Genomic DNA, 17658 nt, shown 5'->3' on the forward strand with positions numbered 1-17658 from the left:
GACTACAGGCACATGCCACCACACCTGGCTAATGTTTTTGCATTTTTTGTAGAGATGGGGTTTCACCATGTTTCTCAGGCTGATCTCAAACTCCTAGGCTCAAATGATCTGCCCACCTCGGACTCCCAGGGTGCTGGGAATACAGGCGTGAGCCACTGCACCCGGTTTTCTACTATTTTCACTGTTCTCAAGACATGTGCCCCTGCCAATCCCCATCCTCATTCCTAGGTGCACTGATCACTGTTCAAACAGCCCTTCTATAAATGCAGCATTTGGGGCACACAACAAAACTGTATCATTTAAGACTGTGATCGGATTTGCAAGCACTCCCTTGTCTCAACTTTTCTGAACTGACCAGAAATTAAGAACTCTGGTCAACTCATGAAATACATTTGAGAGTGTGCAATGTGTCCAGAACTCTAAAATTAATAGGAAAAAAAACCCCTGAGATCATTCTTCTGTTACACATGAATCATAAATATTTTAAATGTCAATGTGCAGTCAGTCTCCTGGACTCATTGGAGAACAGAGGCAACACAAATTAAACCTGTGATTGCTGGGATATTTACCGAATGAGTGAAACTATTTGCTGGGGCCAAGATGGTGTGATTTGCTGTGATACTCCTTTGTCAAAAAAAAAAAAATGTTTCTTGAGAAATGCAGGTGGCATTTTGATTTTGTGTTGACAAAGGTGGAGGAATTTAGCTTTTCTCAGGGCCTTAATGGCTAGACGGCATGCAGAGAGGGCAAACAAAGAGACCAGATGGGACAGGTTAATTACTGGACACGGGATGCGGGGAGAGGAGCCAGGCTGCCAGAGAGAAGGTAATAACACAGTACCGAGGAAGAGGACTCAAATATACAAGTGAGGCATCATGGCAGCAAAGGCAGAGAAAGGCTTTGGCAGACTTCAAAGCAGTGTGGCTAACAGGATTACCGCATTTCTACTCCCCACCACTTGACTCAACCATTGTTCTTGTGGCCTGAAAAAAAGCCACCTGTAGACAAAACAGTACTTCAGCTTTATTTTTCACCCAGACAGAAAAGCAACTGAAAAGGGGGCAATTTTGTATACGCTGAGTGTGCGTCACTGGAAGATTTCCCCATGAGTCCAGGAAAACAGTCAGCAGGTTGAAAAAGACTGAAGCAGATTTATTGTATCGCCATGGAAAGAAATCTAAGAAGCAAATGCATGTGTGCTGTGTATATGTAGCATAATGCTCACATTGGTGGAGGGACAGAGCAGAAGAGAACAGGAAAGAAATTGCACCTGGTTTTTGTTTGGTTTGGTTGTTTTTTTGAGATGGAGTCTCACTCTGCCACCCCAGCTGGAGTGCAGTGGCACGATGTTGGCTCACTGCAACCTCCACTTCCCAGGTTCAAGCAATTCTCCTGCTTCAGCCACCCCAGTAGCCAGGATTACAGGCATGTGCTGCCACACCTGGCCAATTTTTGTATTTTTAGTAGAGGCGGGGTTTCGCCATATTGGCTAGGCTGGTCTCAAAATCCTGACCTCAGGTGATCTGTCTACCTTGGCCTCCCAAAGTGCTGGGATTACAGGTGTCAGCCACTGTGCCTGGCCTGCACCTGGCTTTTGATGCAGTGGTTTGCTTTGGAAGTAGAATTATAAGGGACTTCCACTTTCTAATTCATGGATTTCTGCAGGGCTTGAATACATTTTATGATGAGCATGTATTATTTTCAGGGTCATATTAAGACAATAATGAACAAAAAACATGCACCTAAGTGTATCTATTGGCAGAAGGACACAATTCTGACTTGGAAAGCAGTCATTTCTAGATTAGCAGCTGTGTACTACTGGGAAGTTCTTCCTTTGATGTCATAAACATTGACTGGATGCCTACTGCATCCCAGGACCCATGCTAGTCACTGGAGACAGGAAGCGGGGCGAAGGAGCAGACACTGAGTTGGGGAGGATCACACAGGAAACACTGACGGTCGCATCCTTCAGGGACAACCGGGAGGCTGCAGAGGGAGGCAGCCATACGGACAGTTAGTGCCAGTGTCTGTCTCCCAAGCAGGCTGGTTCCCACTTGGGAATGGCAAAAGGGCAACAGCCAAGCCCCTTCTGATCACTTTCTTGGACCACACCGTGTCCTCTCTCCTATTAGCACAGTAGTCTCCTCACTGGTTTTCCAGAACCCACTCTTCAACCCACACTGCAGTCCATTCACCACACAGCAGCTGGAAGGAGGTTTTTCTTTTTGAGACGGAGTCTTGCTCTGTCACCCAGTCTGGAGTGCAGTGGCCTGACTCTGGTTCACTGCAACCTCTGCCTCCCAGGTTCAAGCGATTCTCCTGCCTCAGCCTCCCAAGTAGCTGGGACTACAGGTGTGTGACACCATGCCTGGCTAATTTTTTTGTATTTTTAGTAGAGACAGGGTTTCACCTTGTTAGCCAGGATGGTCTCCATCTCCTGACCTCGTGATCCGCTGCCTCAGCCTCCCAAAGTGCAGGGATTACCAGTGTGAGCCACCGCACCCAGCTGGAAGGAACTTTAAAAAAAATACCCCACACCTCCAACCCACGAGGGGCTTCCTAGGACCCAGAAAACAAAATGTGAACTCCCTCCTGGGATCTTCAGGCCCTGCATGAACTGGCACCCCCTTCTTCCCTCTCCTCCTAGTTCACACTACACTGGCCATTCAACCTTCCCGTAGGTCCTTGTCGGCTGAGCTCCTTGCTGTCCCAGGACCTTTGCACATGCTGTTTCTCCAACCCTGGCTCCTCCTCAATCCTTGGATCTCAGCCTTGGAGCCTCCTCTTACCATCAAGTCCAAAATATGTGGCATTGCCCACCTCCATATCCCCACATATTCTCTCTCAGGCTCCAGCTGTCCCTCAAAGTTGACCACAGTTTGAAATTCTTTTGTTCGTGTACCTGTTCTTTTCTGAATTCCCTGCTGGAATCTAAGCTGTATCATCAGCCTGGCACAGAGGAGCAACAGGATCCACAGAAGGAAGCCTGTCAGGGCTGGAATGAGGTGACTTTGCTCATTCCCCAGCTTTTCACCCCAGCCATCCACCAGTGAGTGCCTGCTGATGTGCAAATGATGTCTTCAAGCTGGGAAACTTGGGCAAGTCGCTTCACCTCTCTGAGCCTCAGCCTTCTCTTCTGTGAATTGGGAATAAGATAATCCACTTCATGGATTCCCTTGTGAGTATTAAATATGATTAATACATAACTCTTAGACCAGCAGTTAGTACATGAGAAGTGTTCCCTCCTTCTCCTCCTCCTCATCATCATCATTTTCAGGGTCTGATTATGCCAAGGGAAGACTGCCCAATATAGTAGCCACAGGCTTCATGTGGCTATTGGCCCTGGAAACATGGCTGGCCCAAATTAATATGTGCTGGAAGAATAAAACACACATTGGATTTTAAAGACTGAGTACAAGGAAAATAATCTTCCTCAAACAGAAAATTAATAATTTTGATATTGATTAGTGTAGAAATGATAATATTTTTGATCTGTTGGTAAAAGGCATTACTCAAATTAATTTCACTGGTTCCTTTTTCTTTTTAGATGTGGCTACTGGAAAATCTTCAATGACTTCTGTGGCTCCCATTTTACTTCTAGTGGACAGTGCTAGCCTAGCAGGCACTGATAGTACTTTGGACACATATATAATTGCTTGACTCCATCATAGAAGGTGGGCAGGATCTTTGCAGTCAGAAAAATAATTATTATTTATAAATATTATGTAGGAAAAAAGGAAATGGTATACTAAATGTATACGATCAAAATAGTTTGAAAAATGGCATAATACATTACTATCTTAAGTGCCATTTGTATCTCAGGCACTTCAGAGTACTTGCACGTTCCTTGCCTTACGATCGCCCTGTAGGGTGAGTAGAATTGATCCCATTTTACGGTGAGGGCTGTGACTTACTTACTTATCTCTTATTTAAGGGTAAGTAAATGCCTTAATTTGCTGACAAAGATGGCTCTACCAATCTCCATGTATTGTGCGGTCCTTGGGTGACTGCTGCTGTCCTGAGCATGCAGCATAGATTATCTTATTTAATATTTGCATTAACACTATGAGGTGAACATACATCCCCATTTTACAGATCAAGAAACTAAGTCCTGGAAAGGTTAAAGGCCTTGCCTAAGGCCACACAGTTAGACAGTGGCAGAGACGAGAGCTAAACCAAACATCCTGAATCCATCTCTTAACCATCCACGCCATTCTGCCTCAGTGAATACAAAGTGATCATAGATGGCGTAGCAGGGCACGGCTGTTAAAACACCTATTTACTGATATAAAAGAAGTTTCTTTTTCCTAGAACTGAAAAAGTAAATCACTAGTGGCTGCAGATAAGTGGTAACTAATCCACCCATTGTTATAGATGAGAAAACTATGTCCCAGAAAGGCTACAGGATGAGACTAATTAGAGTATGTGTTTCTCAGGGCAGTGGTCTCTCCACAGCTTCATAATGGCCTCCATGTTGCCCACCATGCTCTCTGGGGTCTGCAAATTTCCTATAAGAGTCTTGTATAGCCGGCTGGGCACGGTGGCTCATGCCTGTTATCCCAGCACTTTGGGAGGCCAAGGCGGGTGGATCACAAATTCAGGAGTTCGAGACCAGCCTGGTCAACATGGTGAAACCCCATCTCTACTAAAAACACAAAAATTAGATGGGCACGGTGGTGAGCGCTTGTAATCCCAGCTACTCGGGAGGCTGAGGCAGGAGAATCGCTTGAACCCGGCGGGCGGAGGTTTCAGTGAGCCACTGCACTCTCAAAAAAAAAAAAAAAAAAGTCTTGTACAGCCTCAGGCACCCATTGGATAGTCAACAAATACTAACTGGCTTGACAACTGCATTAAAATGTGATGTCCCCAAGATCCCCTCTTCCTTTTATTTTAGTAAGCCATTCATTTGATCTATATTTAGCAAGCATATGTAGAGTTCTTACATTGTAATAGTTTGGTGCAGGAGTTTCAAATTTGAGAACTTTTGTAAAGCTTGGCAACTGAAACATGCTGGAACATGAATTACTGAAGTCTCTCTTGGAAATAAAATCTGTTGGGATAGTGTATGCATTCGCTGCAGGATATTTAGAAATGTTGGTGTCCAACCGGGTGCGCTGTGAAGAGACAACCAAAACAATCAGTATTACCACATCATCCTGTGGCTCTGAAGGACAGATGTCAAAAAGATGGCGGCCGGCACAAGGTTTAAATGCATTTTATAAAAGGCGAATTTCTGGCAGGTAACAACGATAAACTGACCTCAGGCTTTGAGGATCTGCCCTCGGAAAATGCAAGTTCAGACCTGTACTCACTTCTGTAAACTAACTCAAATTATTCATCTTCTGTTTGGGACTTGGCAAAAATGATTTTGCCATAAATGCATTTCTACCCAATCCTGTTTCAGGCCACTTACCCTTGACTCATCAGCTGTTGGGTAATTTATGTGATAGGAAGCTTCAGACACTCTTCTCAGCCTAGGCTTTTCTTCTGAGTAAAATCTCACACCTTGTTTCTAAGGTTAAAAGATCCGAACTGCCTAAGCAACGAGTCTGCTTCAAACAGAGCTCCGGGGGCTTGCTGTCCACCCGTGCCTCCTACCCTCCACCAAATTACTGTTTTCATCAAATCCAACAGTATTTTTACTGTTTAACAAAACCAATCCCACTCCTTTCAGGAAGCCACGATAAATGATCTTCAGTTAAAAAACAAACAGAATCAATGTTTGTCAAAAGAACAGGGACAAAAGTCACAGAAACTCGGTGATAACATCACTTTCCCCTAAGATAGCATGGCAAGTACTGGAGTCTGATAAAACAAAAAATTTCCCACTGTTTAATGGTTAAAAGCTTGAGAACGTTGTCCTGGATTTTCTCACTTGATAGGAATCAGTAACTACACAAACACAGAAAGTGGGCGAGCCGAAAGGAAGGCATTACGGGCCCCCACTACTTCACTCTGTGCTTGGTGGTGACGGTTCTCAGTGCCTGGTTTATGGAACAGCGCTGGCATGTGGGTGGGTGTAGCACCAGAAGCAGAGGTGTTCTTGTCCAGAGCCTAACCTGGGTTCAAGTCCCAGCTCGACCTCAACCTCTTCAGTAACGGGGAGTTAACTCCAAAGCTGGTCTGTTCCTTGAATACCCAACTCTGCCAAACTCGAATTCCAGTAAGAAACAGCTCCATGCAGTGCGTAAGGATTTGCTGATGCTCCTAGAAGAAAGGTCACCCCAGCCTTGAACGCAAGCTTCGCCGTTTTCATTCTGGCTAAGAGTTAACCAGTACCTTTCAGGGATTTTTGTGTTTCATCCTCACGACAACCCTGAGCAGTGATCTTATGATTATCTCCACTTTACAGACGAGGGAGCTAGACTTCCTCAGCTAATTCAGGCAGAGGACCAGCATTCCTGCCCAAGTAGTCGGCCTCCACTACGTGACATGGATCACATGGCTCATTCTAAAGAGGAATGGGTCGAGTGGTGATAGCGAGCCCATTCCATCACTGACTCTTTTGGTTTAGAACACCTACAACCTACATTTTGATAAGGAAAAACTCTTCTTCCCAAAAAAGTCCCAGCAGAGGCAATGTGTTATAAAGTATCAAAATAGAATTAGTCTCAGAGTGTGGCTACAGTGACATCACTCACCAACACTACACACCCCTTGGTTTTCTGCCAGGCCTGTGGCCTCCAATCTGGCCATAAGCTGGCATTTATGAGCCTGTCTCCAGCACCTACCAATTTTTCTAGAGCCACTCCTGCTGGCATGCAAATATAGAGAAGCCATCAAAGTCTCCACCCTCCTACCTCATTCACTTCTCCTAGTCAGTCCTGTGGAAGATTCTGGAGCAAAGATTCAGAATATACTAATAAAGCTCTTTATATCATTTGGACTTAGAGAGATGACAGGTCTCTCCAAAGGGTGGGTGTGGTTGTCTCAACAGTCATGAGGAGGTTTCTAAAATGTATAGATCTGCAGAGTTTTCTGGTCAGCCTCATCCATAATCACATTCCTACTGGTCATTCCGATCTTTCTCTGATGAGAGTTACTTTTAATTCCCTCCGAGTCTTGGGATCTAGAAGTGGAGGAGGGGCTGAAGGTGAAAGTCACTGAAAGAGGCAGTGGGATGGGAGGATATGAAATTCTCATCCAGTTCATGAGATGAGAACTGGGTAAGAAGAAGGTAAGATGCAGGATCTCCTGATAGAGCTCCATAGACCGCTTTAGGCACCCACCCCAGGTACAGGACCTTAAGTGTTTATACTTGAGTGTAACATAACTATAAATACAAATTCCCATATTTGTCAAAGGGAGAAGAGGAAGCCTGAGCAACTCAAAGTCTACCTTCTTTGGGGTTTGGTTCTGAATGTTTTAAAGGCCTGAAAGGCATGGCTAGGTTTTACAACACTCAGATCTTCCCTGGGGCCCCTTGTCCTCCAGAGGGTCCGGCTTTTCATTTGGAAAGTTACTGCGTGCAAAACCCAGTAGAGAACCAATTGCGTGCTCTGATTCAGTCTTTTTTTTTTTGGCACCAAGAAGGAATGGGCAGTGTCATTATTTAGCAAAGTTCTCGGAGAGAAAACCTAGGTGTTGCAGGAAGTATTGTTTGTGACTCAGGTGGTAACAATCATAATATTTAGCATGTTTATAGTGCTTTGCCGTTTCAAAGAGTATTTCACTCATTGCAACGTTAATTTGCCCAGTGCCTCCAGGGAGTCTCCACTTTCATGAGGCAACTGGGACACAGAAGGGTGACGTGCTTGAGGTCACGTCGAGAATCCACAGCTGAGTCAGGATCAGGTCTTAAGTCTTGTCTCCTAAGCCAGGACTTCATGAGACAGCACTTCTTTTGAGTTTCTGTCCTAGCAGAGCTGGTGGTAGAATGATAGGTAGAGGCATGGCTGTTGTGTGAACCTACAGAGGCCATGCACGGACTTGGCTTCTTCAGTAATGGGGAGTTCACTCCAAAGCTGGTCTGTTCCTTGAATATCCATCTCTGCCAAATTCGAATTCCAATAAGATGTGGCTACATTCAGTGTGTCTTAAATGGTCCCTTTATGTGGTTTTAAAAAAAAAAGTCAGGCTGGGCATGGTGGCTCACACCTATTATGCCAGCACTTTGGGAGGCCCAGGCAGGCAGATCATGAGGTCAGGGGTTTGAGACCAGCCTGGCCAACATGGTGAAACCCCATCTCTATTAAAAATACAAAAAATTAGCTGGCTGTGGTTGGTGCACACCTGTAGTTCCAGCTACTTGGGAGGCTGAGCAGGAGAATTGCTTCAACCCAGGAGGCGCAGGTTGCAGTGAGCATAGACTGTGCCATTGCACTCCAGTCTGGGCAACAGAGCAAGACTCCATCTAAAAATAAATAAATAAATAAATAAATTCCAATGTCAGGCATCATAATACATCTGTGCAAGAAATTATTACAACTTTTTAAAAGAGATAAGATAGCGTATGTTTGTTAATTTAATGTTAGAATCTGGGCTTGCTTTCTTTTTCACTTGTTTTTGAGACAGTCTCCCTCTATCAGGAGTTTGATAGTGCAATCATAGTTCACTGCAGCCTCAACCTCCTGGGCTCAAGTGGTCCTCCCACCTCAGCCTCCTGAGTAGCTGGGACTACAGGCACACATCACCACTCCTGTAATTTTTGAATTATTTTGTAGAGATGGGGTCTCACTATGTTGCCCAGGCTGGTCTTGAACTCCTGGGCTTAAGTGATCCTCCTGCATTGGCCTCCCAAAGTGCTGGCATTATAGGCATGAGCCACCGTGCCTGTCCACTTCTCGCTTTTCTTCGTCAGGTAGCCTTACCCTAGTTTGTATCTTTCCCTTTGCTGTATCTATTTTTCTTGACCATTTACATTATTTTTAAGAAGAAGCCTATCTTTGCCCAACTCCGGTCAGGGTCACTGGCAATTCATATAGCTACTTGATTGTTACAAAAATAAAGTCCCATCTCTTACAAAGAGAAGGAATGGGGGTGGGGCCAGTACATTTCAGGCCCACTGCCGTCTTTCTTTTTAGTCCTATCAGACTTCTCAATACTCTGACAACCCAATTAGATTAAGCATTGTAAAAATCCTATTACAATAAGATGTGCAAGAGTAACAATTTCCTGATATGCCTAAAAATCTCAGGAAAACGCTTGCTTAGTCCACTCAGTGATGACAAAATTGGTTTGGTAGGATCAAGTTCTGAAGATTCCTCTGGCTTCTCTTCCCACCCTGGCAATGGGTGAAGATGGGAAGTTACTTAGAGACACAGGGTCCAATTTACCTGCATGAAATTTGAGGAGGCAGTGACTCTTCTAATTAGAACCATGGGCCTTTGGAGAGAATGGACCAGATGTCCAGTATAGAATTATGCAATAAATGAAGGAAATTACAGACCAGTTCATGCTTTACTCAAGAGAAGTGGCTCTCACCGTAGAGGGAAACGTGCACGTTCCTTTCTTGGACAATGAGACACTGTTGGACACCGGTGACTGGTGAATGACATTGTAGGACCCCGGACCTGGGATATCATTCTGAAAGGGAAGAGAAGGTGGCATCATCAAGACACTTCAGTTCCATTGTGCTTTCCCACAGGCGCTACATCCATTCACACTAAGCCTTACCGTAATTGCACAGCACAGGTGCTACCATCACTTGAAGGGTGACAGCCTGGCTCCACCATTTCCTGACTTGCCCGCTCAGTTACCAAGGGGTGGGGCTGGAATTCCAATCCAGACTAGGACTCCCAAAGCCCTTGCTCTTTCCACTATGCCATGATAAATTCTAAAAGAACACGGTTGTTGTTTTTTCATGTCATTAGAGAAATGGGCATAAAATGGGACACTGAATGCAGCTGAGGAGCAAGTCAGCGTGCAGTGATTGGGTAAGCCAAACCCATGGCAAGGGAAGGGTGAGTGATTGCACGTTCACCCCACCCCACCTGACTCAGCTTCCTCCTAGGTCTTTCAGAAGAGAAACCAGGGAGTGTTTCTGTTTATAAAGCAAAACGAAACAAAAACAACCTTCATCCCAAACAAGGCGTTTCTAACTCTCAGACAAAAAGAGGCAAGCTCTTGAGACTCAAGTGCTGCATGGTGTAGGCATGTGAGAGAGGAATGAACAAGAGGTCGATTCCAAGTTCATTTCTGCTGCGGCAGCTCATTGGGCTTTCATCGCATTTCCCACGCTGGTTACCAGGGGGAAGTAAATGCTGACAGAAGCTGGCCGAGCACGCGGTATGAGATGCTAAGGATGCTCCCCTGTCGCAAGGCATTCCTGGGTACCTGCTTGGTACCAGAAGTTTTTCAAAATTTTTCTCATTTTCACCATCAGCCAGAGAGGGAGGGATTATTGTCCCCATTTGATAGACGGAGACACTGAGGGCACATGGAGATGAATTTGCCCAACGTCCCACTGCTGTAAGTGGTGGTACCTGACTTCATGCCAAGTGCACAGTGTGTGCCATCTCGTTTACTCCTCACACAAGCCTTTTACGGTGAGATATGGTCAGGGTCACTTTAAGGCAAGTGAGGCCCTGAGACACTGGGCCATAGCTAGTAAGTGGCAAACCACGGAGCTGAGCCCAGACAGCACGACTCCAGACCTTGCTCTCTCCAATCTCTGCCGCTCAGGCCTGGCCTGTCTCCACCATCCCTCCTGCCTTCCTTAGGGTAGAAAGCTCAAGGCACCATCAGTGCCTTCCAGAACTTTCCAGTCTGGCTGGGCAGTGTGTAATTATGGTTTTATATAAGGGATCGGGTTGAAGTGCTATTCACAGGTTCTTCTGTGCTGACTTTTAAATTCAGTGAGTCCTTTCACCCTTGCTCCATGGCAGGTGGGGACAGGGGAGCTGATTCCTGCTTCAGGTGAAAATGATCCTGGTAGAAGCGGAACTGACTGTCAGGGAGGGTGAGGCAGGCAGCAGGAGGCGCTGCGGAGCCAGGTACTCTAGCGCCCCAGGCCGAGAGCTCAGGAGAACCCTGGTGTGGATGCAGAAGCAAAGGGCCACAGGGAGACAAGGAAGAGACTTTTCCAGGCAGCTGTTTCAGGGAAAGCATCAATTTACTGACAGCTCATTGTGTGCCATGCACTTTCCTGAGGACTTTACATGTACTATCAGCTCGCTTAGTCTCCATTTGAAAGAAGTTTGTGACAAAAGAAATAAGGCCCACATAACTAGTAAATGTCAGAGCCAGAACGGAGGTGCTCTGACCAGAGTCTGCTCTTAACCACGAAACCAAACTAACTCTCAAATGAGACTATATAGGATTAAAAAACAAAAAACCGGCCGGGTGCAGTGGCTCACGTGTGTAATCCCAGCACTTTGGGAGGCCGAGGCGGGCAGATCATGGGGTCAGAGATCGAGACCATCCTGGCTGACATGGTGAAACCCCGTCTCTACTAAAAATACACAAAATTAGCTGGGTGTGGTGGCACCTGCCTGTAGTCTCAGCTACTTGGGAGGCTGAGGCAAGAGAACCTCTTGAACCCGGGAGGCGGAGGTTGCAGTGAGCCAAGATCGTGCCACTGCACTCCAGCCTGGACACCAGAGCAAGACTTCGTCCTAAAAAAACCCAAAAAACAAACAAACAAACAAAACTATTGGTTTATGAATCAGAATTTCGTCTCAGTGCTGCTACAAGCTAAGTGATTATTGAGCAAGTCATCTCTCTGGGCTTCTTTATTTGTAAGTCCAAGGTGCTGGTCCTGGGGGTGATTTTGAGCTTCCAGAGTCCCTGCATCTAGGAAAGCTGACACAGGAAGTGTCACTGTGACTTTTCTAAGTTTAAATAGTAGATAGTGAAGACACACACCTCCAGCTCCCGGTCTATCACCACACTCTCAACCTGACCAGCAGTTTGCAAGAATTTTCTGAGCACTCGTATGTGTCCGAGGAGCTAGGGTTTCCAGATAAAATACATGCTCCAAATGCCTGCTCCATCCTACTGTTAAATTAGAATTTCAGATAAACCACAGATGGTGATTTTGGCATAAGTATATCCCATGCAATATTTGGAACATACTTGTATTAATAAAGTTGCCATTTATCTGAAATTCTAATTTAACTAAACATCTTATATTTTCATTTGCTGAAGCTCACAACCTTCCTGGGTTTCAATCACACTTTAATTCTTCCACATTGCAAACTGGTTTGAGTCCAGGGCAAATGGGAAGTGGACTGTTACCACTCAGCCTGGAAGAATGGAGCGCTGCTTGTGTGATCTTAGTGAGCAAAAGGAGAGTCCTCCAGGCAGCAGCAGCTGGAGCTGGCCGTGGCAGTTTGTGAGGACAGCTGTTAAAAATTCCAAAATATTGCTGGTACTGGCTTGCAATTGGCCAGGTGGGAGTATTTACACCACAAAAAGGGGCAGATGCTGCATCCCAGCACTTTTCTTTGAGGAGGGTATGTGGTGGTTGACCAGCACACCACCACCTGCGAGCAGCACCTAAGCTGGTCTCTGGGAGGGAAACGTCAAGCATTCTCCGGCAACTTCGAGAGGTGGGTGGGTGGCATCCTCGGAGAGACCGTTCGCCTGTGCGGTAACAGTTCCTGCGACTGACATCCTGTGACTTGGATGCATTTAGGCCTCTCAGAGCAAACCCCAGAGAACAAGAATCCAAGTTATGACTGGTGTGAACTTAGCCACTCCTTGATTTCTTGGCAAAAAACAAACCAACAAAATAAAAACATCATGTGTAGGGAGGGAGAAGGGAAGAGAACTCAGGTTTACTAGCACTCTAGGGAAGCCTGGTGCCAGAGAGCCTACCCGCTGTCTCCTTCACTGCCTCTTAGTGTGAGGATTAACAATACACAGAAAGCAGGCGCAACAGCGCGGACGCAGTCCACCGTCACCATCATCACCACCATCCCCACACATGATGCTGCCTGTCACTGCCTCCACGGAGCCAGGACCCTCCCTCAGGAGTCACAAACCTTCAGAGTGGGACTGAGCAGATTAGCAGCCCCTTGAAGTCCCCTGAGTGGGATGGGGGCAAAAATGCAGTTCAGCAGACACTGATTGAAAGCTGCTGCGCATCAGGACCTGTGCCTAGAGTGGAAGATACAGGCCAACCTGTTAGCAGCTCACAAGGTCTAGAAATGGGATGAAGGAGATGCATCACAACCGTGCTAAAGGATGGATGTGTGCTCCAGACTCGATGGGAAATGCACAGACTTGAGCTGGCAGCATTCAACCCATTTTTGAGGGATTTCTGGGGTCTGAAAGCACAGCAATGACTGCTGTCAAGGAGCCCCTAGGCAGGCGCTAGAGGGAAGATAGCATACACATTAACCTCACGTCACGGGTGTCAGATGGGCTGTGGGAAGCGCTTCCACCTGGGGGAGATGCTGGGGAAACAGGATCTGAGGAGCAGGGGCTGCTACCTGGTTCATCCTCACTCTGCCCGGCCTTGACTGCATAAGCTACTTCACCTTCTTTTCATCTCAGGATCATTATCTAAAAAGTGTGGATAATGATGGGATTTAGCTCAGAGGGTTATTATGGAGACTAAGTGAGGCAATAAATGCAAAGGTCTTTGAGGGGTACCTGGCATGTCATCAGTGCCAGCCCAGAGTTTGCAGACCCCTTAGGCGGGGGTACTGGTGACTGACATGGAGAAGTCAGGCTTCACACAGAGCAGGGCACAGGGCAGACCCTACTGTGGGTCAAATATGCAGCTGAGGGCACCCTTGAGGCAGCTGTCCCCTTGCACACGGTGACCTCTGCAAACTGAACTTCCTTTCATTTAAACATCCCTGGTCTAGTGTCATATCACATTAATAGGTGAACAATATTAATTTTGTTCAATTTCACTGCAAATTAACCACCAGCTGGCTTACTCTTGGGGAGGATAGATTGACTGCCAGGCTATGTATGTGGTATTGATATATATTTTTAGACTATGTCCATCTAGAGTACATGGTCGCTATGTCCCGCCAGTATTTATTTATTCAAGCCTGGAAGGGATGAGGTTTAGAACCATGAAACAGTCATTCCTGACAAGGGCTTACCCACCTATTACAACATCTTGATTTTTAGGATGAGGAAACAGAGAAGCAAAGACATGAAGTGGTGTCCTTAGGGATACTCAGTTTGGGAAACAGTGACCACAGTCCAGGGTGAAGTGGGGATAGAACCAGGGAGGCGGGGGAGGAAAATGTCCTGCAGGCTGCTGGGCTGTGCTGTGTCACAGATTAGTTAGGCATGTCTCTTCATGCACACAAAGTCACCAGCACATCTGTAAATAACTGGAAAATGTTCAGGAAAACAGACTTCATTTCTAGCAGCCAAAATTGCCAGTCCAGACACTGAGCTCTGCGAAGGACTCCTTGTACCCAGCAGTAAGATTCTCACGGGGGATGTGAGCTGGGCCAGGAGGCCCTGACGGTTCACTGCAAAGTTAGCCTGATAAGGTATGTGCACATTCCCAAGGGCACTGACTCTCCATGTCAAAGATGTGTCCAGGGGGCCGCAGGACTCCTGTGAGGAGGCAGCCACGTTCCATCAGGAGCAAGGGTGTGCGTGGCTAAGGCTTTAAGACGGGTGGTGAGGCACCGGCGTTTTAAAATCGGGTTTTGAATTGTATTGCCTCACTAAATGAGCGGGTGATGTCAAACAAGATCTGTAACTGTCAGCGCCCATTTCCTTCAGGAAAAATGGGAATGAGCATAGAGTAGGATTTTGGTGTTTTGTTTTTATACATTGAGGACACCTCAAAAACGACATAATCCAAATTTTATGTTTCAGTTGAGGAAACTGAAGCCTAGAAAAGTCAAGTGACTGGTTTAAAGGCCCACAGCCAGCGACAGAGTAGGACACAGAACGCCTGATTTATGGATCCCATGCCCTTTCCATAAAATCTCATGCTTAGTTATAAAATGCTTGCAAATGCTGAGATGAAAGTTTTTATGTTGTCAAGTAATACGACCACATTTGAAAAGTTGGAACCCAGTCTCAGCAATTTGTCTATATTCGATGCTGCCTATAGGTTTGGCTCCCTGCCCCATGGTTCCTTCAGTTGAAAATGTTGTGAAAAGCAACCCTCTTTTAAAACACGAACTTTACAAGTCAGCCCATCTGGTTTCTGAATTTGAGTGTTCAGAACTAGATCACAGAGGATGGGGCCCAGCACATTAGCTGACATCCTCCCCTGTCTTCAGCTTGGTCTGTTTTGCTGAGGCCTTTTCAGAAACCTGCTGACTTTTGCAGGCCAGATTTACAGCTTTGCAGGCCACAAAGGCAGGCGTGGTGCAGTATGTGGAAACAGCAAGAGGCTTTGGAGTGAACTAGACCTGGGCTGAGGTCTAATTCTTTAACACTGATTCAGCACGCATTTATTCTGAGCCTTTTATGTGCCAAACCCTGCGTTGTGTGACCTTGGGTGGGTCATTTAACTTCCCTAAGCCTCAATTTCCTCTTGTGTTAAATTAAAATAACAAACCCTTCCTTTCAACACTGTTCTGAGGATTAGAAATAAAAGTACACATAGTAAGGGTAAGTAAACGGTGACTGCTATTATCTTTATCGGAGGCTGGGCTGCCAATATCTAGAGATGAACAATATAATATCATTAAATTGACAAATGGGAAATCAAACAGAAAATGGGAATGAGCCAAACAGTGGTAAAACCCCATCTTCACTAAAAATACAAAATTTAGCCAGACATGGTGGCAGGCACCTGTAATCCCGGCTACTCAGGAGGCCGAGGCAGGAGAATTGCTTGAACCCGAGAGGCATAGGTTGCAGTAAGCCAAGATCATGTCACTGCACACCAGCCTGGGGAACAAGAGGGAGACTTCGTCTCAAAATAAACAAATAAACAAAAAACAGAGAGAGAGAAGAAAACTCCTGAGCGAATATGTATCATCTTTGGAGAAAATCTATAAGTTACCTAAAACTGTGTGTGGTGTGTGTGTGTGTTTGTGTGTATACACTCTATTCTTTATTATTTGCTTTCTTAGAATACTAAAATATCAGAAGTGGAAGAAACTTAAAACATTCTCTAGTTCAGCGTTCTCATCTACCAAGGAGGAATCAGGCAGAGGCCACGGGGGCTGGCCAAGGCCCCTCAATCCATGCCTTGACTCTGTTCAGAGCCTAGATCTCCTCATTCCCTCTCTGCCATCTGGGGAAGGTGATAGGATAAAAGCCATCTTTAGAGTGCAGTAAAAGATATCTGAAATGATGACTCCTCCAAAAGAACATTATTCCAAAGGTCTTGCTTAAATGAATGAAGGAATGAAAAACTTTTAGACTCTAAGGACGCCTGTGAGTTGCTTCTGCCCCCTGCTGGTGAGAGAGGAGAAAGTCAGGTCCCAGAAATCTCAAAGATTAAATAAAGACGGGCCAGGAACCGCGCAAAACTTTCCAGGTTAGACAGGAGGCGATGCGGCAAGATTTAAGGAAGGGGTTGGGGGTGGGTAACACAGGAACATGATAACACTTTTTTTTTTTTTTTTTTTTTTTTTTTTAAGATGGAGTCTCAGTCTGTTGCCCAGGCTGGGGTGCAGTGGCGGGATCTTGGCTCACTGCAACCTCTGCCTCCTGGATTCAAGCAATTCTCCTGCCTCAGCCTCCTGCGTAGCAGGGATTACAGGTGTGAGCCACTGCGCCCGGCCAGAAGTGTTTTTTTTTTTTTTTTTAAAGGAGGGCAGTCCTTGTTACAAAGGTAATTTTTTTTTCCACACAGGGTCTCTCTCACTCTGTCACCCAGGCTGGAGTACAGTTGCTCTATCTCAGCTCATTGCAGCCTCAACCTCCCAGGTTCAGATGATTCTCTCTCCTCAGCCTCTTGTGTAGCTGGGACTACAGGCACACACCACTACATCCAGCTAATTTTTATACTTTTTTTTTTTCTTATAGAGATGGGATTTCACTATGTTACATGGGCTGGTCTCAAACTCCTGGCTCAAGCAATTCTGCCACTTCGACCTCCCAAAGTGCTGGGATTACAAGCATAAGCCATCACGCCCAGTCCTCAAAGGTAATTCTAGAAATATTTGACTCTTCTATTCCTCTCATGTTATTTGAAGTCATGTGATTTCCTCTCATAAGGATAGGGAAGTTTTTTTTTTTTAACCTTTTACTTAATGGATAACACTTGGGAATTTTTTAGTTTTATAATGATTTTTTAAATATATATATTTTTTTTTCTTAAAAGAGTTTTGCTCCAGCTCAGTATTTCTGGCACCGTAAATCCGGACATAGATGCTTTTCCCTGGATGTCCCATTTTTCAGGCTTCTTATAGTTAGTCTAGTCGGTGGCCCTCAGTGGCACCAGTGTGGTGGCTCCTGGGACCACACTGCCCTCCACTGTCCACAGAGAGACACGGCAGCCAGGTAGGACGTGCCTGTCCCACTAAAGAATCCCTAAGACAACGTCATTACCTTCTTATGAGAAAATCTCTTGGCTTGACTATTGAATCCTTTTTTTTCTGATTCTGGAATTATCCAAGCTTGGGATTTAGAAGAAATGGAGGATTGTGTTGGATATGCAGCAGTAAAACCTAAACAATAAAAATGAAATAAAAGCAAAATGAGTAAAAAACAATGATTGAGAAATGTGGAAAACACAGAGGTATATGTTCAAGTTTTATTTTAAATAATGGAGAAGAAAAACTTGCCTTCTCACAGGAAATCGACATGAAACCGAATTTTTTTTTAAGA

General features: G+C 45.5%; 1 protein-coding gene across 8 annotated transcripts in view; it reads right to left on the reverse strand.

Moving 5' to 3' along the window:
* Positions 1-17658, reverse strand: part of STPG1 (sperm tail PG-rich repeat containing 1) — a 57537-nt gene that overhangs the window by 17465 nt on the left and 22414 nt on the right. For all 8 annotated transcript variants that reach the window (XR_004745809.3, XR_013519863.1, XM_054258926.2 and 5 more), the window contains 3 exons: positions 17380-17498; positions 9424-9525; positions 4944-5114 (listed from right to left, as the gene is read on the reverse strand). Coding sequence is in view for 6 of the 8 variants with exons in the window: in XM_054258926.2 (XP_054114901.1) it covers positions 4944-5114; positions 9424-9525; positions 17380-17498 (392 nt within the window). In the remaining 2 variants the exon portion in view is untranslated. The remainder of the gene's footprint in view (positions 1-4943; positions 5115-9423; positions 9526-17379; positions 17499-17658) is intronic.

This window comes from Callithrix jacchus, chromosome 7, assembly GCF_049354715.1.
Source record: "Callithrix jacchus isolate 240 chromosome 7, calJac240_pri, whole genome shotgun sequence".
NCBI lineage: Eukaryota > Metazoa > Chordata > Mammalia > Primates > Cebidae > Callithrix > Callithrix jacchus.